The sequence below is a fragment of the Eschrichtius robustus genome, chromosome 3 (assembly GCF_028021215.1).
Source record: "Eschrichtius robustus isolate mEscRob2 chromosome 3, mEscRob2.pri, whole genome shotgun sequence".
NCBI classification, from domain to species: Eukaryota; Metazoa; Chordata; class Mammalia; order Artiodactyla; family Eschrichtiidae; genus Eschrichtius; species Eschrichtius robustus.
The window spans coordinates 86,100,784-86,126,805 of record NC_090826.1 but is presented as its reverse complement, the minus strand read 5'-3'; the positions used below and the strand labels follow the sequence as shown (position 1 = coordinate 86,126,805).

Below are 26,022 nucleotides of genomic sequence, written 5' to 3'. Positions count from 1 at the left end.
ATGGGATGTCCTACAAGATCCCAAAGACAAGAAATCAGTTCACGTAAGGAAGAAAATGTAATTAAAAATTGCAACCATGTCTGGACTCTCTTTAAAATGCTTGCCCCCAAATCAATCTAAAGTTGTGTATAGGGCTCCCACAACCAAGTGGATGAAGGAGAGTAAAGACAGTTCTCAGAAAAGAAGTGCTGGGTAGATAACCTAGTAGGTGTCTACTACATTATTCTCAAATACTTCAGTTAAGAGGAACTCTCTAGAGACAAATAATTGCCTCTTTAAACAGCTTTGGATGTTAGAAAGCATAGTTGAAATGCTTTTGAATAGTTCCTAATTATTGTGCAAGTTATTCCTTCTTAAGGTAATTTGAGAAAAAGTCTAAACCTCCTTTATAATGACTGTCCTTCAGATAAATGATCAAAGCTTTTATATATCTCTTGTTTTACCTTATCTAAGCTAAATATGCTTACTTCTTTGAATTACTCCTCATATGATATCATTTTAAGTCTCTTAACCAATTTTTGTTGTTGTTATTTTTTAACAAAAGTGTTCAGCTGCCCCAAACTGGAAGCAGTACTCTGAACAGCTCTGAAAAGAGTGGGACAATCACATCCCTTTTTCTAATACAAATTTACTATTAATATATTCACTATTTTTTTGTGTGTAGCTTCCTTTTTTTTTATAACCATGTTGAAATAAAAGCACCATAGTATTTTATTTTTTTTCCATTGATGAACTATGCCTTTTCTATCTTGTACTTGTGTATTTGGAGTGTTAGATCCAAAATATAATTACTCATTACATGCTATTTTGCTAAATTAAGTCTATCATTCTGGCCCATCAACATCTCTTTGGAATTTGATTCTGTATCCAATATATTGGTCTCCCTTTCTGACTCTAGCTTTTTTTTTTTTTCTTGTCCTGTCTTGGGACCCACCTTAGTCTTTATGATCTCCCTTAAAACATATTGAAGGTAGAGGCAGTGTAATTTGCGACTGTTGGGGAAACTTTATTGATCTCATTATACACATTTGCAGAAGTGAAGTAGGCATCTCAAGCTTTGTACAAAGTTTTTTTTAAAAAGAAAACACAAAAATACATGTAGCCATCAGAGAAATGACACTACAGTCTATGTAGACTCTGAAAATCTCCACCATACACTGAGAGAGAAAGGATGTGTAAAAGGCAAATATATACAACGGACTGTTACTCAGCCATAAAAATAAACAAAATTGAGTTATTTGTAGTGAGGTGGATGGACCTAGAGTCTGTCATACAGAGTGAAGTAAGTCAGAAAGAGAAAAACAAATACCGTATGCTAACACATATATATGGAATCTAAACAAAAGGTTCTGACGAACCTAGGGGCAGGACAGGAATAAAGACGCAGACCTAGAGAATGGACTTGAGGACACAGGGAGTGGGAAGGGCAAGCTGGGACAAAGTGAGAGAGTGGTATGGACATATATACACTACCAAATGTGAAATAGATAGCTAGTGGGAAGCAGCCGCATAGCACAGGGAGATCAGCTCGGTGCTTTGTGACCACCTAGAGGGGTGGGATAGGGAGGGTGGGAGGGAGATGCAAGAGGGAGGAGATATGGGGATATATGTATATGTGTAGCTGATTCACTTTGTTATAAAGCAGAAACTAACACACCATTATAAAGCAATTATACTCCAATAAAGATGTTAAAAAAATAAAGGGTATGTATGACCTAGATCTTTGCCACATTGTAGCACTCACAATCTCCAGCTTAAATTCTTTCCCTTTACCAGGACAAGCAGTGTGGCACGTTATCAGGAGAACTAATTCAGAAATCTTATAATTCTTTTGTGGGTCCAATTGTGTCAGCTAACATGTGCAGCTTCAGTAAATTAGCAGAAGCCCTCCTGAAGACCAGAGTTCTCCCAGTATCTTTGTGCAGGTGTACTACTCAGAGCGGTGCACAACCTCCCCAATACCCAGTATCAATTCACCAAAATAAGGTTGGCATCAATATTATATCATATATATTGGAACTAGAGGGAGGGTAAAGAATATTAATGCACAGAAGACCATTGAACTATAATAAATGTTTATATTTTATCACATACTGTTCCAAGTACTTTACATGTACCTTGTTTTACCTTATCCAAGATAACTTTTTGAAATGTTATCTCTAACTGTCTTCATGTTACCAATGAGGAAAGTGAAGTAGAAAGAGGTTGTAACTTGTCTAGGTACCACAGCTAGTAGGATGAAAGAATTAGGATGTGAACTAGGTAGTTTGACTTTATTCTTTTTAACCAATGCACCATACTGCCTCTTCGTATTTAAAAAAAAAAAAAAAGCCTCTGAAATGCCAGGGGAATGGGTGCAGTAGGTTTATGGTAATCAGTATTGACCTGTGTCTCTTAATCTGGTCTCTTAGTCCATTGGAGTAATTTCTTCTAATTCCCCTCAATACCATCAGCACATTTAATAAATATGATCTCTCTATATCTGTATTCAGGTCTTTATATGGCTACCATCAGTTATTTATAAAAATGATGATCATGACTTGGCTGAAAGTGGAGCCCAATAAGCAATTATTTAAGTTTTTTTTTTTTTTTTTCCTAGCTCATATCCTTCATCTTATCTAAGGGAACAATCAGATACCTTACTTGCTGTGGTTCAGGTACTTGGGATCTTCCACATTTCTCTATATATTAGATTTGTAACCATTTCAAAAAAGAAATAAGATTATTTTGAAATTACTCCCATTACAAAATTGATCCAAGGCATTGCAATCCAATTATAAGATCGTTATATGGTGCTGTGGTTCGTATCTACAGTCTAAGTTGTGAACTGTTAATAGAACTTAATTTTGTTATAGAAACAGAAACTTATCAATATGCTAATGAATGAAATTCAACATTCTCTTGTTTATAACTAGTATTAAACTGTGTTGCCTGTAACTACTGTTTTATTTTTGCTACCGGAAAATCAGAAATAATAATACTATTTTTAAAAAAATCAACCACAACCAAAAAAGTTTGTGAGGAAATAATGGCATTTTATTTGTGTCCTTTGTCTTTGCAATTGGAGCTTCCCCTTAGGGCTATTTTATCACACAAGTTGTACATCTGTAGGCCTGCAGTGTATAAATTACTCATTCTTTAGCCTTTGGTAATCAGAACCATGAGGTTTTATTATGTTTACATATATCAGATAAAAGGCTTCTGGAGATCTATGATGTTTGTGTAACCCTCACCTAAATTTGAAAATAATTATATGTAGTGCTATGAAACATTACAGATGTTAGCAGTGCATTTTGTTCCTAATGAGGTTGATATATTAAAAGGCCGTTCCTTTGTATCATTTTTGCAAGGACAAGTCCAACTAGTAAACATTGGTGCTGACTCTTCACAGAGGGCCATAAGGACCATGGAGCCAGCTCTGACTAATCTTGGAGTTTCCTGAAAACTTGTCAAAGTGGCCATCATTTTAAAAAATATTTTGGAAAGTATTCCTCTACACATTTATATTTTGGAATCAGTTATATATTGACCAGCTGTATTTCGTATTGCTGCTTACTGTCAAGCAGCTTAAATGTCTTAAGCCTACTAAACCTTAAGAAACAGAATCATCTTTATCTAATTATTTGTGTTTCACCCTGTAAAGCTTTGTAGGAAGATCAAAATGGTGCTTTCCCTCATCCCCATCCTTTGCTTTGCTCTTTAATCTGACCCTTTACACTTAGGACAAGGGGTCTGGAAACTATGGCCCACTGGCCAAATCTGGCCTTCTGCCTGTTTTTATACAGCCCATGAACTGAGAATGATTTTTACATTTTTAAATGTTTGCGGGGGGGGGGGGGGAATCAAAGGAAGAATAATATTGTAAGTAGTGAAAATTATATGAAATGTATGTAAGTAGCAGTAAGGAATGAAATTCAGTGTCCATAAATATATTTTCATCGGAACACAGGTTGCTTTGTCATTACATTTTGTCTATGACTGCTTTCATGTGACAATGGCAGAACTGAGTAGTTGTGACAGGGATCACATTGCCCGCAAAGCCTAAAATATTTATTACCTGGCTCTCTACAATAGAAGTTTACCGACCTCTGCTCTGGACAATCTTCCTGTCCTTTGTAAGATTTTAAGCTTTCTCTCTGGACAGGTTTTTCTTCTTTCTGTACTCCAGAGAGATATTTTTCAGTGCCCTCCTGTTCACTGTGAGTTCAAACATCCCTGAAGCGTTGGGATATTGTAAGAAAGTAGGAAAGTATTTTATTTTTGCAAATTATTTATTTGGAGATGACTGGTCAAATGTTTGCTCTTATTGATGTGTACAAGATAAAAAATTTTAAAGACCACTGCCATATATGTATATCATAATCTGTTTTCTGTAAAATATTAAAGTATGCACGATATTAATTGGCAATATGTGAGAAAAAGTTTCAGAGTCCTGTGGGTTTGTGAGATAATGGATTATGGAAAGGTTGACAGATAAGTTTAGTACTGGATATCTTATGGCCTTTCATATGCTTAGGGTGCATTGTGAATCACCAAGAGGAGCTATAACTTTGATGTTTTCCCAAGGTGGTATGGTCAAAGAGCTTCCCATCCATACCCAAATATCCCAGCAAGCACCCTTGGGAAATGTTTCATTTCATAGGACATTTAAGAGCATAAGTTTTATTGTATATGTGAAAGCACAGAAGATATTGTAGAGCACTATACAAATATGAGGTATCGTTTGGAGGGGCTTTTACCAGTCTTGGCACTTGGGCAAGCATTTAAGTGACTGAATTAACTGCTACTTAAAATATAGTCATTGTTATTATTATAGTTATTTAATTAATTAATTTTGAATATACTTAAAGTCAGAACATGATTACAGCCCAAAGGAAAACTGAGCACTGGATTGTTCCCTCTAACCATCTAATGATCTCTAAGGCTACTTCAGCAAGCTAGTGGTAGACTCTCAAATTAGTATTTTAGTCAAAGTGATGGAAGATTTTGATTGTAACATCTCTACCAGGAATCAGTTTATTTTAGGTCAACCTGTAAGAATATTTTGTGGTTATATCCAGCATTTGCATCTGCCCACCACTTTGCTGTTATGATTTTGATTATACCATTTTCAGAATTAATAACTATTATGATTAAAGTAATTCATTAAGTAATTTAAATGGTGAAATTCTACAGTTCATGCTGTCTTCTGAAGGATGAGGGGACAAGAAAGTATATTATCTCAGAATACTGGGTTTGAACCAACTGACAAATCCATTTCTAGGGAAAGAAAAAGTTTTCCTGGACCCTCGTAGGGTCCCTGGCTGGATTCTGAAAGTTAAACTGACAAAGACAGATTAAGAGACAAAAAGCATACACATTTTGTTGAGTTTTTACATGTACACAGAATACTTCACAAGACAATGAAGACCCAAAGAAGTGACCAGAGCAGGAAGCTTTAATACCTTTTAGACAAAGAAACAATAAATTTGTGAAGAATGGACAAGACAAAGCAGTTTGGACTAGGGGGTAGTAAGTGGTGAAGAAATAACTAGGAAGTTAAGGGTGAGTTTAACAAGGTTTGTTTGTACAGATTTCTTGGCCCCCAATTCCCCATCGCTGGTATAAGAATGTCTCCCTCCTCCAGGTACAAGAAGGGTACTTTTCACATGAAAGTTGTATAACGTGTTTCAGGAGAAAAGAGTGAGAGGAATGAGGTCAGCGTGACCTTTCTGCTTCTGCCATTTTAAACAATTTCTTCAGCTTAAGGTGTTAAATATGCCAACGTGCCATATTTTGGGGTAGCATGTCCTGAAACCCATCAAAGCAAAGACTTTGCCATTCAATTTTCTTTTTTACAATAATGCCTAAAAAGTGGTCCTGATAATTAAAATAGAGTGCTACTATGAATAACACATTCTGAAGTTCAGAATTCTCAGTTTCTTTGTTTGCTTGGTTATTTGTTCTTGTTTTATTTTATTCTAATTTGTAAAGCCTTTCCCTATGAAGCCGTATCGACCACCTTTTAAGTGTAACATGAATGATTATTCCTTATGAAACTAAAAAAAAAAAACAACAACTTGAAAAAACTAGAGGACACAGACAGGAAGTTTTTCAAATGTCCTTCAGTTTACTTGTTTGCATTTCCTCAGAAGAGACTGGTACAAAGCAGTTTGGAGTTTATAATAGCTGTGAAAGCATTTATTGTTCCAAGGCTAATTTTAACCTGTGATAAAGATTGCTTTTTGTATTCAATTGAATGTGATATCCAGTAATTGTTTGTCAAGGCTAAGTGCTGTAGGACATAATACATTTTTTTAAATGGTGTTTTGTAATTATAATGCAAGCATCTTTACGGCCTAATATATGAAAGAATGTTATTGAGTTGGGGTGTAATAATTATGAAAAAATAGACTTTAAACTTTATTATTTCAATTATTAAATCTCATGGCTGCTTAACTTACATTTAGGGGACTTTGTATATTTGCTCAGATGAATGATTTTTTGTTAGCTGATTGGTTTCACAGATTCTTGGCAGGAATAAACTTCTTTTTTCTCCCTCACATTGCATCTTCTTATTTTAGTCAGTAGAATATTGGTGGGGAGGATTCCCTAAGATAGCCACAGCATGTGTGTGTGTTACCTAAAGTGGTTTTAATAATGAGTTTGAGATTATCCCAAAATCATAAATTTGTGTCATGGATGGAAAATGTTCAGATAGTAACATTTCTAATCTGAAAGATTTGCATGTTGAATGTTTTATAGTTTTATGGATAAATGACTTTTTGCTATCCTAATCAGTGGTGGCTGAAAGTGATGGTAGGGATCATGTCATACAACCTCATTATTTTCTTAGAGGGACACTAGAACCAGTATTCTCTAAAATATCATACAGGGCTGTATATCAACAGAGGTGTTAAGGTTGAGGAAGAACACACCAATCTTAGAGTTTTAGATGACTTACTCTAGAATACTTCCACCATCAGGTCTGCATCCTATCATTTTTCCTTTTTCCTGCTTGATATTTTTTTTGGTTTTTTTTGTTTTACTTTTTTTAAAACCATGAAACATAGCATGCATACCAAAAAAGTATGTGTAATTTAGATATATAGTTTAAGTAATAATAAAATGAGTTTATTATTTCTCATTTCACAAATTAAGATGTAGACTATAAGACATTTCTGTACCTTTGACTCTATGCACCCCTCCTCAGTTGCATTCCTTTCTCTTTCCTCTAGAGGTAATAACTTAGATTTTGGGATAATCACTTTCTTGCTTTTGTTTATGTTTTGCCACATATGAATCCCTAAATAGTATATTTAGTTTTGCCTGTTTTCATACTTTATATAAGTATGATCACACAGTTTATATTCTTATGCTTTTCACTTATTGTTTAATCTTCTGGTTTTTGCATTTATTTTAGTTGAATTAGCATTAGTTCATTCATTGTCACTGCCATATACTATTTGCTCATCATTCCTTTTATTTGAAAATGTCTTTATTTTATCCTCATTCTTTTTTTTTATGTTTTATTTATTCATTTATTTATTTATTTATTTATTTATTTTTAATTTGGACTTCTCATTGCGGTGGCTTCTCTTGTTGCAGATCACGGGCTCTAGGCACGCAGGCTTCAGTAGTTGCAGCATGCGGGCACAGTAGTTGTGGCACGTGGGCCCTACAGTGCGTGGGCTTCAGTAGTTGTGGCACATGAGCTCAGTAGTTGTGGTACATGGGCTCTAGGGCACATGGTCTTCAGTAGTTGTGGTGCGCGGGCTCAGTAGTTGTGGCTCATGGGCTCTAGAGCGCAGGCTCAGTAGTTGTGGCGCACGGGCTTAGTTGCTCCGCGGCATGTGGGATCTTCCCGGACAGGGATCGAACCATGTCCCCTGCATTGGCAGGCAGATTCTCAACCACTGTGCCACCAGGGAAGTCCCTATCCTCATTCTTGAGTTATAATTTTGAAGGTATAAAGTTATTCTCAGTCAACATTTCTTCTTTATAGAAAATAGATTACTCTCTTCTGGCTTCCACTGGCACTGTCAAGGAGTGCACTCTCAATCTGCTTTTCCTTGTAGGTAGTCTTTTTAACTTTGGTTCCTTTTTAAGTCTTCTTTTTGCTTTTAGTGCTTTATTTACTACAAGGTACTAATTTTATTTATTTATTTATGAAGTAAAATTGACTTACAATATTATATTAGTTTCAGGTGTACCATGTACTGATTCAATATTTTTATACATTATGGAATGATCATCATGATAAATCTAGTTACCATATGTCACCATACAAAGTTATGTTATTGACTATATCCCCTATGCTGTACATTACATATCTGTGTCTTGTCTATTTTATGACTGTAAGTTTGTACCTCTTAATCCCCTTCCCCTATTTTGCCCATCTCCCTATACCCCTTGCCTCTGGCAACCACCAGTCTGTTCTCTGTATCTGTGAGTCTGTTTCTTTTGTGTTGTTTGTTGTTTTTTAGATTTGACAAGTAAGTGAAATCATGCAGTATTTCTCTTTCTCTGTATGATATTTCACTTAGTATAGTGCCCTCTAGGTGCATCCATCTTGTTGCAAATGGCAAATTCATTCTTCTTTATGGCTGAGTAATATTTCATTGTATATACACGTCATGTCTTCTTTATCTGTTCCTCCATCAGTGGATACTTAGGTTGCTTCCATAACTTTGCTATTGTAAATAAAGCTGCAGTGAACATTGGGGTACATATATCTTTTTGAATTAGTGTTTTCGTTTTCTTTGGTTAAATATCCAGAAATTGCTGGGTCATATGATAGTTCTATTTTTAATTTTATGAGGAACTTATATAGTTTTCCATTGTGGTTGTACCAATCTACATTCCCACCAACAGCGCATGAGCGTTCCTTTTCTTCACATCTTCAACAATGCTTGTTATTATTGTCTTTTTGATAATAGCCATTCTGACAGGTATGGGGTGATATGCCATTGTCATTTGATTTGCATTTCTCTGATGATTAGTGATGTTGAGCATCTTTTCATGTGTCTGTTGGCCATCCGTACACCTTCTTTGGAAAGTGTCTATTTAGGTCCTCTGCCCATTTTTTAATCAGGTTTTTTGTAATTGAATTGTATGAGTTCTTTATGTATTTTGGATATTAATCCCTTATTGGACAGGTCATTTGCAAATATCTTCTCCCATTCGGTAGGCTGCTTTTTGTTTTCTTGATGGTTTCTTTCATCTGTGCAAAACTTTTTAGTTTGATGTAGTCCCAGCTGTTTATTTTTACTTTTGTTGCCCTTCCCTGAGGAGACAGATCCAGAAAAATATTGCTAAGACCAGTGTCAAAGAGCTTACTGCATATGTTTTCTTCTAGAAGTTTATTAGTTTCAGATCTTATTTAAGTCTTTAATCCATTTTGAGTCTGTTTTTTATATGGTATAAGATAGTAAGTCTAGTGTCACTATTTTGCATGTAGTTGTCCAGTTTTCCCAACATCATTTATTGAAGGGACTGTCTTTTCCCCATTGTGTATTCTTGCCTTCTTTGTTGTAGATTAATTCACCATGTAGGTGTGGGTTTATTTCTGGGCTCTCTATTCTTTTCCATTGATCTAATGTGTTTTCCTTGAGTTTTTTGGTGTCCCTGGATCTGAAGACTGACATCTTTCATTAATTCTATTAAATCTCTGACAATATATATTGAAATACTTTCTCTTCTGATTGTCCCCATTATCTTCTTGTGAACTCCAGTTAGATTTCTCCTTTAATTCTCAATCTGTGTTTCATGTCTCTTTACCTCCATCTCATTTGTCTGTGCTACCTTTCAGGTAATTTTCCCAGATATATCATCAAATTGACTACTTCTCTTCATCTATGTCTAATCTCTTATTTACCCCAAACTATTAAGGTTCTTTTTTTTTCCCAATTATTACTTTTTTATTTCTAGAAATTCTTTTTTTTATATTTTAAATTTTTATGGTAAGTTTTGAATTTCTTATTCTTTGATTATACATTCAATCCTCTCTTTTATTTTTCAAACATACTAAACTTTTACATTCCATATTTGAAAATCTCAGTATCTGTGGGGGATTTTTGTTTTGCTTTGTTTTGTAGATTTGATTTTATAGCTTTTTCTTCCTACTGACTTTAATTTATGATGCCTTTTTTCCCCTCATTTGATTAGTAGAAATCTATTGTGAACTCACATCCCTGGGGTAAAATTTCCTCCAGAGAGATTTTGATACTGCTTCTACTAATTACCTGAAGACACTATGGCCAAGAGCCTTTTTTTTTTTTTTTTTTTAATAAATTTATTTATTTATTTATTTTTGGCTGTGTTGGGTCTTCGTTTCTGTGCGAGGGCTTTCTCCAGTTGCGGCGAGCAGGGGCCACTCTTCATCGCGGTGCGCCAGCCTCTCACTGTCACGGCCTCTCCCGTTGTGGAGCACAGGCTCCAGACGCGCAGGCTCAGTAGTTGTGACTCACGGGCTTAGTTGCTCCGCGGCATGTGGGATCTTCCCAGACCAGGGCTCGAACCCATGTCCCCTGCATTGGCAGGCAGACTCCCAACCACTGCGCCACCAGGAAAGCCACTTTTAAACCAAATTTTCAACTTGTGGTTTTGGGGCCCACACAAGTTTGTATTCTTAGGAGAGATATTTTCTTTCTCATCCAATATTTAGGCTCAAATGGACACATACCCCATCATTACTCTATAGTTATTCTTTAGCTCAGAAAATGAGAGCATAACTTTTTGTTGGTGCTACCGTTATTTGGAGGCTTCTTGTCACATGACCACCATGCTTGTACCGTGACTATGTGGCTCTCTCAGATGTTTCTAAGCCATTAGAACTCAGGCTGTAGGCCACCTGGGACTGGCAGAAACCTTGAGGGCAAATATCACCCTACAAAAGGTTTGCCTTGTGGATCTCTGCTTGGTTGTCATTTCTGATCTCTGAAAAATGTCCTTATTTTGACACAGGTACAGTTGTGCATCTTTTGCTTTTGCTTTTTCATATCCTGTCAGGTATTTTTAAATGCACTATATTGTGAGGGCTTTCTCTCAATATCTTATTAATCATAATGCAAAAATGGAGAACTCCTGTCTGATTCTTTTAGATGTCCCCTTCCTTAAATAATAGCCATTTCATTTACAGTGGCTTCTCAAGTAAGACCACAGCATTTATACAAGTTTTATAAAAAGTAAAGTTTTTTTTTTTAATATTTATCATTTTCAATGAAAATCCTGCCCTAATACTTGAAGATGTTTAATAATTATTAGAAGTGACTCATGCTTATACCTTCACAGCTGCTGTTTTGGGCCCTAAAAGATTTCTTCAAAGCATATCACATGATCATCTTATGAGCAGGCCAGCAGAAATTTCTAAGTTAATTACAGTTTGGCAGAGTATATCCAAAACCTCTTATCTGAACAGTGAACCCAATAATTTAATCAGTCTGTCTGCTGATTAATCACGTTCTAATCCATCTGATATCAGCACTGAAAAAGCTCTTCATCTGTTTCTTGTAAGACTTATCTCTGTGAATGCACAGCTGTTGTGAGCTATTGGTATTAATAACTTGAATAAGAGACAGAACACAATGGATTCTCAAAGCCTGCAGAAAGAAGTTTGAACTCTTTAAAACAGTCATTCAAGACTCTCTAATTTGACCTAACTCTGCAATCTTCCCATCCTAATTTCCTGTTGAGTGCCCAGCTTCAGCCCATGCACAGTTGCCTGAACTTTCACAACTTCTACTTTGTCTCTAAAGTTGGTGAATTGATGAATGAATAAATATTTATTTATCAAATACCACATGTCAGCCATGTGTTCTATTATGTCATGTAATATCCTACAGCCTCTCTGTGATATAGTGAAGCCATTTTGATAGATGAAAAAGTCAAAGAGCAAATCAAATTACTTTTTAGTGTCCTGTTTGCAAAGTTATAAACTCCTTGAAAAGGGGCAAGAGGAAAGACAAAAGGCTACAAATCTGTGACCCAGAATTTTACCAGTCAGACATGAATAAAATTCAAAAATTAAATCTCCATATTTGTGCAGTGTGAGAAACCCAATCTTCTAGATGTCTGACACTATCCAAGAGGAGGAAGACATTTGGCCCCAGGTGTGCACTAAGAGCATGTGAGTAAAATTCCTTCCTTGACATAGACATTCAGTATATTTAGTTTCTGTTCATCATTTCCTTTTTAAGCCTAAACAGGTTCTAAATTGTTTCTCTAATTATTCTACTGCACAATGTGCTGTTGTTTGTTTGTTTTTCCTCTTGCTCCTTCCACTCTCTTACCTTCCTTACAGAGGGTAGCCATCAGTCAGTTTTGTCCAGCCCAAGATTGAGATTAAGTGCACCCCAGGCCATTTGTGTTGACAGTCGTCAGCACACCAGCACACTGGAAATACAGAATTCCCAATGTGTTCTAAAACATGAGAAGGTTTCAAAGGGTTCCTAGGACTTTGATCTTGCAAAGTTTGGGGCCACAGGAAAAAGAAATGGATTATCAAGGTTGGTTCAAGACTATGGAAGGTTTAATTTCACTAAATGATAATGATTTTGTCTTTTTGCAGCCATTTTCCAAGTTAATGACACTTTATGAATGCCCATATCGTAATTTCTTCTTTCTAAGGTGAACCTGCATAGACTAGTCCTGGGTAGAAGACTTGTTTAATAAGACTACTTGTTCAGCTCTCAGTTACTACATCTTTGTTTACATGAGCATCTGTGTGAATCCTGATTAATTCTACCCTGCTAGATACAGTTAATTAGACAAACGGTGACTATCAAACCCAAGTTAAGCGTGTCAGAGTCTCCGCCACAGGGGTTGGTGGGCCTGAGAGATTACAAGTTTTGGGGAGAGACTATACATCTTGTAACTTGGGACCTGTCACAGACCTGTGTTCTATCATAAGAACTGAGACAGAGGAAGCCCTCTGTAGAAAGAGAAAAGAATGAAGAGATATGCAAATAGAAGCAGAGAAAAGAGACAGAGGAACATTCCTAACATTCTGGCATTATGTAATATATTTCTTTTCCTTAAAGCTCATATGCCACATCCCACTTTTAAAATTTAAGTTGTTCAAGTTGATTTATTTTTCTTGCAACTAAAATTAGTCCTAATTATTATCATATACATCAAATGTTAAATCACTAATAATTTTATTACTCATATCACATAAATACATCTAGATTCTAGTCTCATCTCTAATGCTCATTAGAGCTGTGCAACAGTGGACAAGTCACTTTAATTTCTCTAAGACCTGGTTGTAGCATTAACTGCATGATGACAGAGTTGTGACGATCAAATAGATGATCTATGTGAAAGATCTGTGCTATACAAATCTAAATTATTATTGTTTCTGCATTTTCAACACCACTGTTTCTCTGATAAATTATTTTGTATTTGTAGGATAACATTGTTAATCTTTTTTACAGTGTTTTCCATGTGGATAGACAGATTTAAAGTTCCTGATGACAAATGGGTAAATTTTGTCACTAATTTAGGTTTTTGAGTGCTATCATTGTATAAGATACTAAGATGGAAAATTTATGTATTAAGAACAAATTCTCATCCTACCCATGTCACCCCTCCAAAACAACCAAGTGGAAATTATTCTGACCATTATAAAGTTTATTTTAAGGAGTAATCAAATATTAATATACTTAGTTCATGAAGAAAATAAAATGTTAGAGGGTTCTTTCATAACAGTGGAGTTGCACTAGAAACTGGGCCACTGTTGAATTTTATTTTACTTTTTGCTATTACCAGGGTAACAGTATGCCAGATTTATAATGATGGAATCATATTATGTAACAGGATATTTGTTAGATTTATCTGTAAAGTGAGTCTACTCTTCTATGGAATAATGAATACTTAAATCCCACTTATATAGAAGATGATATCTTTTAGGGGATGATTTTTCCTGCAGTGCATTAGATTTTTGAAATTCTAGTTATTAAAACCAAATAATTAAAAGATTTTTTTGCATAAAAAACAACCAATTCACAGCAGAATCTTGGAAATTAAAAAGGAACAAATATCCCTAAGATTTAAGTTGCAGGTTTTCAGGTAAACCAACAAACCTTTAGCGATAGCTTATAACAATATTCACTATGCTAGCACAAAGCTCATTAAACAGATTTCTCATTCTACCATGTGTTTCTACAGTTCAGGAATAAAGCTTCTTTGAAATTGCATATCACTAATACTTTTAGAAAGCCTTTGTTGCTCCTCCATCTCCAATTTCTCCCCCAGCATCTACCTACTCCAAAAAGTAACAAAAGTAATTGTTTTAAATTATTCTCTTACTTATTTTTAATTTCATCACAGAAGTATGTTTTAGGTATCATATTCTATATTTTTTTACATCTTGCTCTTTTCACTCAACAACGTATTTTTAAAATTCATCTGTTGTAGTATAGTAGCTGTGGTTCACTGTGCAAATTTTATTTTTCATTTTCAGCTACCATTTTTAGACCCCAATTCTTTTCCTAGTTTTTTACCAAGTCATCTCTGCAAAGTTTCCTTTTCCTATTCATTGAGCCCATTGTGACTACCTTACTCCAGAAGTAACCATGGAAACAGCATGGTTTTTTGTTTTTTTTTTTAGGATAAGAGAGGTCAAGTAAATTAACTTAAATATAATCAGCCTATTTACCATTTCAATCTCTTTACTAGTGCTGAAAAATCACTATCATCACTTCAAATGTTAAGAGGTCACTAGCACTCCATTTTATAATGGTAATTACAAAATCACATGAAGCAGTGATATCACCTAATGATTTCTTATAAATAAACATCAATTTTTTAAAAAGTCTGAATATTGCTAATGTACTGAACACTAGAACTATGGTAATTCATCTTCTTTGTTATAGAGAATAAACTCTTATCTGTTCTAACTATTCTTGAATATGTTTATTTTGTTATATTAACTCCCTTAAGCAATGCTTATATGATTTTGCTATTAAATATTAAAGCAAAATATCATCTTGTAAAATCATACTCAGATTCTAGTATTCCCAGGTCAAATGCTTTAGTAAGTTATTGCCCAATTATTGAAGCTCTAACTTTAATCAGATAACCAAGGATAATTTGTTGTATCCAAGTTTTCATTCATCTTTCACTTAATTTAAAAAGTCTAAGTCTCAAGTCAGTGGAGAAGGTTTTTGACAAAGTAGTGGTAAATATGACTGAATTTGGGAAACAAAACCTAGAATAAAATTTATATTATTGATTTATCACTGGATGACCGTATTGGAATTTTGGCACTTTAGTTGAATTTGGAATATGCTGAATTTTTTAATTACTGTGATGGTAACAATTGACTCATGGATAGTTGACAAGTTCTACACAATAAGTGGCTGTAATCTGGGCCGTTATTAAGGATCTTTTTCTTTGCTTGAGTTAAGGAGAGAGAAAACTGACCTGTATAGAGAGGCACTACCTGTCATAAATCAACATAAATGAGTAAACAATCCCTGTCATACAATAGGTAAAATTTCCCTTTGATTTGCCTTGTACTTCCTGTTGGATCTTGGTTAAAGAAATCATTGATAATCCTCCCACAGTATATTTACAGTTTAACATTGGATTATAGAAGAGGAAAATAAAACAATCCCAACATTAACAGTAAATTCAACTCACAGTACACAAAATCTCTAGTGGAAGAATTTGAGGTTTTAAGGTATCACTGAGGGAGGACATTTGAAGAAAGAAGCATTTGCTTGACTGTCCTCCAATTAAATGTTGTCATCTTATTGACCCTTTTGGCTGTTGTGAGTTCTTGGCCGAATTGTTATTAGGAGGAATACTGTAAAATAGCATATGGCTTAAAATTCCTGGACTATTGAGATTTTCCTTATACAGTATAGCTGTGATTCTTCCACTCATGTCTTTTTTATTTTATGATATTAAAAAAATATCTACACATTCTATGAAGATATGGGCACAGCCTAGGGCACAGATATTAGAGGCAACTATAGTTGGTTAAGGTCCTGATAGGAAGAAATCATCTTATCAGGACTTTAACCTAAGAAATCTCTTAACCCAAGAAGTCCCCTAGGTGGCCATGGACCAGGTTAGGAATTCTTATCCACTTGAACTGGAAAAGCATAAGAGTTGGTTTATATCTGAATGGGGCCATTCTATTTGGATCCTAGAGATCAGATAAATCCAGCAACTTAGGGTCAACAGTCAGAAAGGTCTTAGAAGCTACAGGGTGATCAAGTTCAAATATGCTTTTTGTCATCAAAGATCTACAGTAGGCTAGGATGGGGAGAAGTGGAGTAATGGGCAATCTGCATCACTGCATGCTGGTATCGGGATCTAGCCATAGTGTGGGGTGGGGGACTGTATTCAAAGAAGGGGTCCCTGAGGGATCAGGGGAAGCAAGTAAATGGTCCAGTAGGAAAGGATTTAAGCAAAGAATGAGTCCCTAAAATTTGACTATAAGCCCAAACCCATTTGTTTGTTCAGCAACAGAATGAGGCCAGCAACGAATACCTTATAGTTCCTGCCTCAGGACAAGACCTATTCTAGTGCCTAGGGTTCTAGTTTAGGTTCCTTCATAATACATTATTTGAAACAACAAGGACCTACTGTATAGCCCAGGGAAGTATATTCAGTATCTTGCAATAACCTATAATGGAAAAGAATCTGGAAAAGTATATATACATATATATGTATATGTGTGTGTGTGTATATATATATATGTATATGTGTATATATATCTGTATATGTGTATATATATGTATATGTATATATATGTATATTTGTATATCTGAATCACTTAGCTCTACACCCGAAACTAACACAACATTGTAAATCAACTGTACTTCAATTGAAAAAAAAAAAGAAAGAAAGAAAAATACATTATATGAGCACTTACTAAAGGCCAGGCTAGAAGCTGGACATGTAATAGTAAACAAGATATAGTTCCTTCTCTTCAAAAGTTTACACTCTACTGAAAAGTACTGACAAGAATATAGACAATCACAATACAGAATGTAAAGAGTACCAAATGGGGAATGGTACTCTTGGTACCATTGTTATTGTTATGATGGTGTGAGTCAGAGCAGATTAAGACTTAATGGTGCTGGAGAGATCAGAAAAGATTCCTAAATAGACTGAAGTCTAAGCTAAGACCTGAAGAATGGGCAGGAGCAGGGAGTCTAACACACGAGTCAGTTTTGTTGAATAAGCAGAAAGTGCCACTTCCAATGTAGGGGTTCAGAATTAGCATCCCCAAAATGTGTCACTTTGGCATGAAGGTTACTTTGAGATAAAGGCAGTCAAGATAAAGGCAGTCAAGAGAAACTACTGCCCCTCCTTTAAGTACCTAGAAGAATTTAAATTTGGGATTTTTCCCAGAAAAGAGTTATTTACCTAAGTGTCTCCATCTATTCAACAGGGCAAACATCTAGTTACCAAACATCTACTCTTCTTCTTATTGTCCTATAATGACCCTTCTGTTCTTGGAAGCCCCAGATCCCTATCTCTTTCCTTAGCTCAGGATGGCATTTATACTTCATTTAACCTTTCTGTCTCTGAACCTCTCATGTATGTGGGGACTCTGACCCTCTCATGTATGTAGGATTCGTGTACATATGAAGTTAAATTCCATTTCTCCTGTTAATCTATCTCATGTCAATTTAGTTCTTAGACCAGCCTGAAGAACCTAGAAGGGTAGAGGAAAGTTTTCTTCCTCCTCAACACAGGTCAATAAATTACAAAATGGTCATTTAAAACAGGTGCCCTTTCATTTGTGGAACTACCCATTGCCAGGGCACATGACTTGGTAAACTGAATATGGACTCTCTTCACCTCCTTGGTCCAATTCTCCTGTGCAGAGCACAGACTGTGACCTAGATTGGACTTATCTAGGTGAAGAAAATTTAGAGTAGAGGGGATAGCAGAGGAAAGGAGGAACTCAAGGCTTAAATGTATGGCTCTTGAAAATTGAAACGTAAGAGAAAATCAGCCTAATTTGAATGAAACATTTCTAGAATTGTTTTCTCAGACCATGACAGCATGAGAGTACCTACCTGGGTGAGCTGCACAGAAGCCACCTGCAGGTACGCATTTAAGCATTTGCCAAGGTAGAAACTGGACCACTAGGCTTGAGCTTCCTGGAGTGACTCTACTTGTCATTTTACCCATTAAGATCGCGTAACATGGTTTCACAATAGCAAATCAAAGTAAGGCAGCTGGTATTCCTACGATTACAATAAAAGTAGAATGGCTTAATTAGTAAAACATTAACTGGCAGGATTCCTATAAGTAAAAATGTACATATTTAAGGTGGCTTATTGTAACATTTATTTTATAATATACTAATTCGTATGTAAAAGTGAATGTAAATTGCCAGAAATTAACATGCAATGTGAAGAAAAGTCCTTTTATCCTCTGCAACTGTAGCATTTGGCAGATTCAGGAATAAATAATCTTTTGTGGCAAGGGTATGCCTTATCAAACATATGCAGATCAGCACTAATTAATGCTAATTAAGGTTTCCTGTCTATCTAGTTGGAAAAACGTCCAAATGTTATGAAATCCAGTTAGTATGCCTATTACGCTAATTGTTTTATATGGGGTGGTTCTTAATTAAAATATGTAAATTGACCTTAATTGCTATATACTAATGGGGGTTCATGTTATCTCACTAAAAGTGACAAGATGGTGAGGAGGGGTACTTAAAGGAATAGTTCTGATAGCTCCTTAACTAAATGACCTTTACTCAAAATTAATTTTAATTGGAAGCTGGCTAAAGAAACATTTTTCTGTCTTTGTTTCTTTTTAGTTTTTAGCAATGTAAGAATGTTACTCTTCTTTGTTAATACAGCTTTAGAAGCAGTATGGATTGTTAATTACACTTAACAAGCAAGTTAATTTGACTGTTTACTGTTTATAGTTATCAGGAAGTTATTGATATCCTCATTTCAGTCTTGGGAAAAATTAGTTCTCATTGAATGTGAATTTATAGTTAGAATCATATAGGTAAGTCAACCTAGTTAGTTTGTTAGAATGTGTGTTAAAGTTTGATGAGCCAGTCTTGCTAATATGTACTCCGTAGCTGATTTATATTGAAATTACTTTTTAGAAAAAAAATTTTTTTTCTTTACAAACATTAACTCTTATTTGAGTTAAAATCTCATTGGAGATGCTTAGATTAAATAGACTGAAATGATTTTCTTACATTTTACTTATCGCGTTTTTATTTATTATTTAATTGCAGACAAATTAAAGTGTGTATGCCCAAAACCAGTGTAAATGAATTTACATATTTTTCCACTGTGCTAACCTTACAATTATAGGAAGTAATTTAAATAAAACTAACAAATATTTTATTTTACTTTTTCATTTGATAGTAGTTTATTTTCAACTGTAATTTAAAATATATTAAAAATGTGAGGCAGGACTTAGTAGAATACTGTCATATGGAAATGAGCATAGAATGAAGATAACAGTTTTTCCTTTGTAGAAAGGAGACCCAATATCTTTATTCTTTCAACAGGACATAGTGACAAATGTTTCACCCAGAATCATCCGGGGGACCACCTCTGGCCCCATGTATGGCCCTGGACAAAGCTCGTTCCTGAATATTGAGCTCATCAGTGAAAAAACGGCTGCATATTGGTGTCAAAGTGTCACTGAACTAAAAGCTGACTTTCCAGACAATGTAAGTGTGATTTAACGTCTAAAACAAAAGAATTGGCATAAGTTGGTGAATGTTTATTTAAACATCCAATTCATAGGCTTATAAATATTAATGTGTATAATATATTTTATTAAAGAATCTGCCAGTTGCTTTGCTGATGCATAGAAAGATAAAAAAGAAAGAAATGCTCAAGAACTCATAAAAATGTGCACAATGTGAGGCTTTGTTATAAATGGGTGCCATGTAGATGGAAGAAGTATCTACATAAGCAGGAGGAAGAGAAATGAAATACTCATTTTATTGAGTTGGTTTTCACTGTATGTGGCTAGTATTTATGAAGGTGATGACCTTAGGAAGAAATTGCAGACTGTAAATCATTTTAAGTATAAAGCTGAGGCAGAAGCAGAATTTCTTGTATAGTTTAGATTTTTTCAGTGGGAAATAATTCACCAAATAATTTTAACACCTTTATTCTGAATGAGTCAACTATCTTTTATAAAACGTTTTTTTTTTCTTCTAAAGTATATACACAAACATTACAGTAATATCAGGCTTATGTATGATATTTCATTTTTTGTGGATTTTTATATATTGCCTATAGTTTTTTAGTCCACAGATAGTATTTTCTCTTCAATAATTGGTTAGTGTTGTCTTTAATGTCATTCATTCATTCTCCTCCTCCTCCCCCCAGCCCCCTTCACCGTACACACACATGCACACACACACATTTCTCTCTCTCTCAGTGAGCTGGTGGTGAATTGAGGTTGAAGTTTGGGGTGATGTATGTTTGCATTGTAGAAAAGATTTCAAAGACAAATGAGAACACTTCAAGTATTCTAATAATAAGTATTTTAAAATCTAATGAAATTTGTGGATGTTTGCCCACAAACTGATAAATCAGGAAATTTTACGAAGGAACTTTAGCTATCACACTATCACCTAGCTCATCAAGTTTCTTTTTCTGTTTTAGAAGGCTCTAATTGTTTCAAAATTCTCTCTTATCTTGAAACAAAGTATAATCACATAAGATACAATTTATCTTCCTCAATTCAACCCTTCAGATGTGAAGGGAACTATAAAGGCCATCTGAAATCTATAGCTTCTGGTCAGGAATTTTTCACTTTCTGAGCTTGATGTTGCAATTATCTGTTTGCACATTATATAATCAACTCTAGTAACAATTTTGTTGGACTATTTGTGTTTTAAAGAATCCACATGTTCTGGGAAGTTTTTCTCAGAATGACAAGGACAAAAAGTGGGCAACCATAGAAATAATTATTAATATATTTTTAAACAATCTACAGTGTTAAGTAATACTATGCTAGGTACTGAACATTCAATAAAATAATAATAAATGGTAATAAGTGTGAGCACTTACGTAGTATTCACTCTGTGCTAGTTATGGTTATAAATGCTTTATATATTTTAACACTCATTTAATTTTTCAACATCTTTATAAGATAGGTAGTATTATTTTCCCCATTTCACAGATGAGGAACTGAGGCACACAGAGTTAAGTAGCATGCCCAAGGTTCACAGCTATTATACGGTGAAGCCAGAATTTGAACTTGAAATTTGATTTTAGCATCCATGCTCCTGTCTAGTAATAGTGTTCACTAGTGTACCTGCTTATATTGCAATATCATTTCAGGCTCAGTGTTACTTATATTAATGCAAAATAAGAACAGTATGAAATATTCTTTCAGTAGTATTTAGATGAGCCAATGTATCTGAAAAAAATCCCTTTCTCTGGAAAATAACACCTACCAATAACTTGTCTTAAGCTCACCTGATACTTTCTACCCTCTCTTGAGGAGGAATAAGATGTAGTAATAATGGCCTCCAAGAAATGACAGTAAGTAGACAAGAAAGTTGAGACAAAACCCTTGCTTTGTGATCCTACAGTCAAGCAGAAAGACTTGAACACATTTAAATGTTCTTTTCAATTTCCTTGGAAATAATTTTCTTCTCCTATAACACTTTTTCTTCTGAGAAAACAATGCAGCTTTTCTTGTTTCTAATTCTTTCACCATTTAGATTATATTCATTATTCTTTTTCTGTGTTCTTAGAATTAATTTCTAACATTTTTACTCCCCATATCAAAGATAACATTTTAAATACAATTAAAATGGCATTCCCATTTGAACCCATAGAAATAATATGTGTGCACCTAGATATTGCCATGCTGAGAGTAGAATATCCCCCACTGTTTTGGAATTACTCTGATGCCAAACCCAATGAGCTGAATGAAAGAAGGTGACCCTTCCTTTTCCACGTTTAATTATCACTCTCACTGGAGTTTTCCCACGTCGTTCTCGAGTGTGTGGCTGCCACCTTTAATGGCGGGGATCAGATAATTCAACCTATTATGGCAGCTTCTAAGCAAGGGCTAACTTTTCTGAAAAAGGAATTGTGCCGGGGAGCATATAGTTCAGCTAACATCAGCAGCCAGTATCTTTCTTTCCAGAGAAAGTAGGCACCAGTTGACCGTGAACTAAAGGAGACAGCTGGAAGAACATGTTGAATATAAAGACATTAAGACCCCCTGAAATATATTGTAAAGGCTTGTTTCTTAACTGTCACAGAATTATACCAAAGCCTACACTTATACCAGATTTCTGCTTGGCTTTCAAGGTTTCCTTTTATTTACCTGTGAATTAAACTTGGCACACTGATCATTGTAGTGACAGTTTATTACTAAGAGTTTTGTTTTTTTTTTTTCTTTCCTAAGCTGAGATTTTGCAATGCTTATTATGAAATGTATTGTGTAATTAGGGCTTACAGAAATCAATTTTAAGTGAATCCTTTAATTCTCACTGCAAAAACCTTAGACATCATACACTTTAGGCTTGCAAAAAATTTTTACCAAGAAATACATGCTGCATTTTGTCCGAATGCACTGAATTAGCAAGCGAAGACTGGCATTTTCTATCATTTGTGGCAGCTAAAGTGAGAGTTAGGCAAAAGATAGGGATTCATCAGTGAATCAGCTGGTGAAGATAGAAAAGGGAATGATGGCTTTGTTAGAGAAATTAATAAGGGAAGAACAATTGGTATGTAAATATACTTCTATTATAAGACACCTCATTTCTACTGAAACCCATTCTCAGTTTATTACTGAGAGATCGGCAGTGCACACGTTATGTTCAAAATGACTCCAAAGAAGTTGCTCTCCGTCAGCATTCTGAAGATGCTTTCCTGACCAGTAGCCTCTAAATACAGAGTTCTTAACCTTGTGTGTGTGCCATGGCCTCCATAAGCACCCTGGTGAAGCCTAAAAGCCTCTTTTAGAATACTGTTTTTCAATGCATAAAACAAAATTCATAAGGTAATAAAGGATTCCCATTATATTAAAATAAAATTCTTGAAATATTTTAAAACATATGATGTAGCAAAATATGTTACTCTTTAGTAAGGCACTAAAAATACAATCTAATGGCAGATCTAATACCTACTGCAGTCTTGATATAATGGTGACTCCAACTGATACCCTGAGATAGCTGCAGCAACTCTGCATCTCTATGTGATTTTCTCTGGTTTCTGTTGGTGCAAAGTCATAGGTATTGATAGCGTTACACTGGTTTGTTGCTTCATGATGGAGGAAGTGCTAAATTCCAGTGAAAGGCTAGTGAAAATAAAGATCTAATTTTTTTTTTCCATCCAAGTTCATGAATTTTCTGTTTTCTATCAAGGGTTCTAAGGACCTCAGATTAAGAACGTGTGTCCAGCGTTTCTCAATTCTGGTTGCATATTAGAATCTCCTAGAGAGCTTCAAAAATGGTATTTATGGTTAGGCCCTATACTAGTTGAATCATTTTAGAATTCTGGCATGGATACAGTGAATATAGATCTGTGTGTGTGTATGTGTATAGATATGTATATGTGTATGTGTGTGTGTTTATATTTTTTATAAAGTTCCTCAATTGATTCTACTACATATACCATCAATGTCACTCATGAACTTTGACATATATCATTAAATATTTATAAAACTCCTATACCAGAACTATTTACTGGGAGCTGTTTATATGTGCTAAGCGTTTTATGTATCTGTGAAACAGAGATTTTCCCCATTTTACAGATGAGGGAACTGACATTTAGAGACATTGCATTAACTTAGTATGTAAATGCTTTGGGACTGGAAATCTTTCCATTACACCATGAAGAACCTGAGAAACTAAGAACATATATGTTACAATCCTCCCTTGTCAACCCACTCAGATGGGCCAATTAGATTGAGCTTTCTCAACTGCAGACTGTCAAAAGAAAAAAAAACAAACAAATCTTTTCATTTGACAAAGAAAGTTCTGTCATCAGTCAGTCATTATCTTGTCATTAGTTCCAGTGAAGAACACTTTATAGCTCAGCTCTTTTTGCTTTGCAGGGATGTAGGTGTCTATAGAAAACAATGCCAGTGACTCAATGTGGACCTTGGCTTGAATTGTTACCTGGCCTCATTTTAAGTTCTGTATTTGAAAATAGGGAAGTCGAGGGACTGAGTCAGATCTAGTTATCCTCCAAGCAGGAGGATGCTCCCTACTTATTCAGTGGACATTCGTCACCCCATTACTCCTGCACAGTCTTCTTACAGGTGCCACAAAGGCTGACTCAGCAGAAGTGGTCTTCCTTTTCTTTGAAGTATGTATAATTAAGTCCAGCGAATTAGAAATAGGGGATTGTGTTACCCATTCAGTCTGTTCAGATAAATTTGTAACAAATGGAACTACAATAAATGTATTGTCAGGAAGCAATGATCAGTGTAAGTTCATTACTTTTGCTTTCTGATCACAGAGCTTACAAAGCACAAACAGCACCTTAGCTCTTCTCTCCTCATATCCCAAAAAGGGTATTCACCAACAGAAACGTAAGAGTCTCTGCAACTGGAGGGATTCCTTCTTTGCTCCATCTGGAATTATTTGAGCTTATAAAGTCCCTGTTTCTATAAATGTCTACATATTCCCATGCTGACTTATTTTAAATAGATTAGAAAACTGCTGGATCAGGTATTGAAGGGAAGCCTAGTATATCCTCCAGGAAGCTCTTCTCTTTTTTACACCACAGCTTAAGTAATGATTTTGTAATATTGTTCGTGAATTCCAGAGGACATAGATATTTCCCAGCCTCGCTTTTTTGCTAAAATCCAGGACAATTATCTAGTGGCATTACTTTATTATTTTTTTAAAAAAAGATCTGTCTAATGTACAAAAATCAAAATAAATCCAAAATGATTCACAATTAGCCATAGGCCAAGCACTGATTTGGTTATGCCCAACAAACCTTAAAGACCAGACCTGAAAGGATAAAAATATGTCCAAGTAATTTAATTACAACTCATGAAAAAGCTCAAGAATATTTATAGGAATACAAAATATCTAGTACCAAGCAAGATAAAGTTCAATGTCTGGCATCCAATTAAAAATTACCTAGTATGTAAAGAAATGGGAAAATAGTCCCAAAATAATAAAAAAAAATCAATCAGTTAAAACTGATATGATGTTAAAATTAACAGGCAAGTACATTAAAACTGTTATTCCATACATTCAAAAGGCTAAGTTATGGGCTTCCCTGGTGGCGCAGTGGTTGAGAGTCTGCCTGCTAATGCAGGGGACACGGGTTCGAGCCCTGGTCTGGGAAGATCCCACATGACGCGGAGCAACTGGGCCCGTGAGCCACAACTACTGAGCCTGCGCGTCTGGAGCCTGTGCCCCGCAACAAGAGAGGCCGCGACAGTGAGAGGCCCCGCGCACCGCGATGAAGAGTGGCCCCCGCTTGCCGCAACTAGAGAAGGCCCTCGCACAGAAACGAAAACCCAACACAGCCAAAAATTAATTAATTAATTAATTTTTTAAAAATTAAAAAAAAAAAAAAAAGGCTAAGTTAAGCCATGGAAGATAGATAAAAGACCTAAATCAAAATTCCAAGCATGAAAACTACAACAAAAGGGATGGAAAACACACTGGAAGTTATTATCAGCATATTGGCACTGAAGAAGAAATAATTAGTAAATTTGAAGATACAGCAATAAAAACTATCCAAAGTGAAACACACACACACACAAACACACACACACACACACACACACATACACACAGAGGTTGAGAGAGAGAGAGAGAAGAAAGTAAACATACCATTCGTGAGCTGGGAGAAACTTCAAGTGGCCTAATATGTACTGGAATTCCTGAAATTTGAAGAAATAATAGACCAAACTTTCCCAATTTTTCTTAAAACTATAAGCCTCCCACTATGCAAACAAAACAAAAACAAACAAATAAAAATAATAAACAAGAAACTTGATGAACTCCAAGCACAAGAAACATGAATAAAATTACACCAAGGTAATACATCATAATCAACTTAATTAAACCAGTGATAAAGAGAAAAAACTTCA

At 35.1% G+C, this 26,022-nt stretch overlaps 1 protein-coding gene across 1 annotated transcript in view; it reads left to right on the top strand.

Moving 5' to 3' along the window:
• DPYD (dihydropyrimidine dehydrogenase) overlaps positions 1-26,022 on the top strand; it is a 796,991-nt gene that overhangs the window by 453,384 nt on the left and 317,585 nt on the right. The window contains exon 14 of the mRNA XM_068540384.1: positions 19,490-19,654. Within this exon, the coding sequence (XP_068396485.1) occupies positions 19,490-19,654 (165 nt within the window). The remainder of the gene's footprint in view (positions 1-19,489; positions 19,655-26,022) is intronic.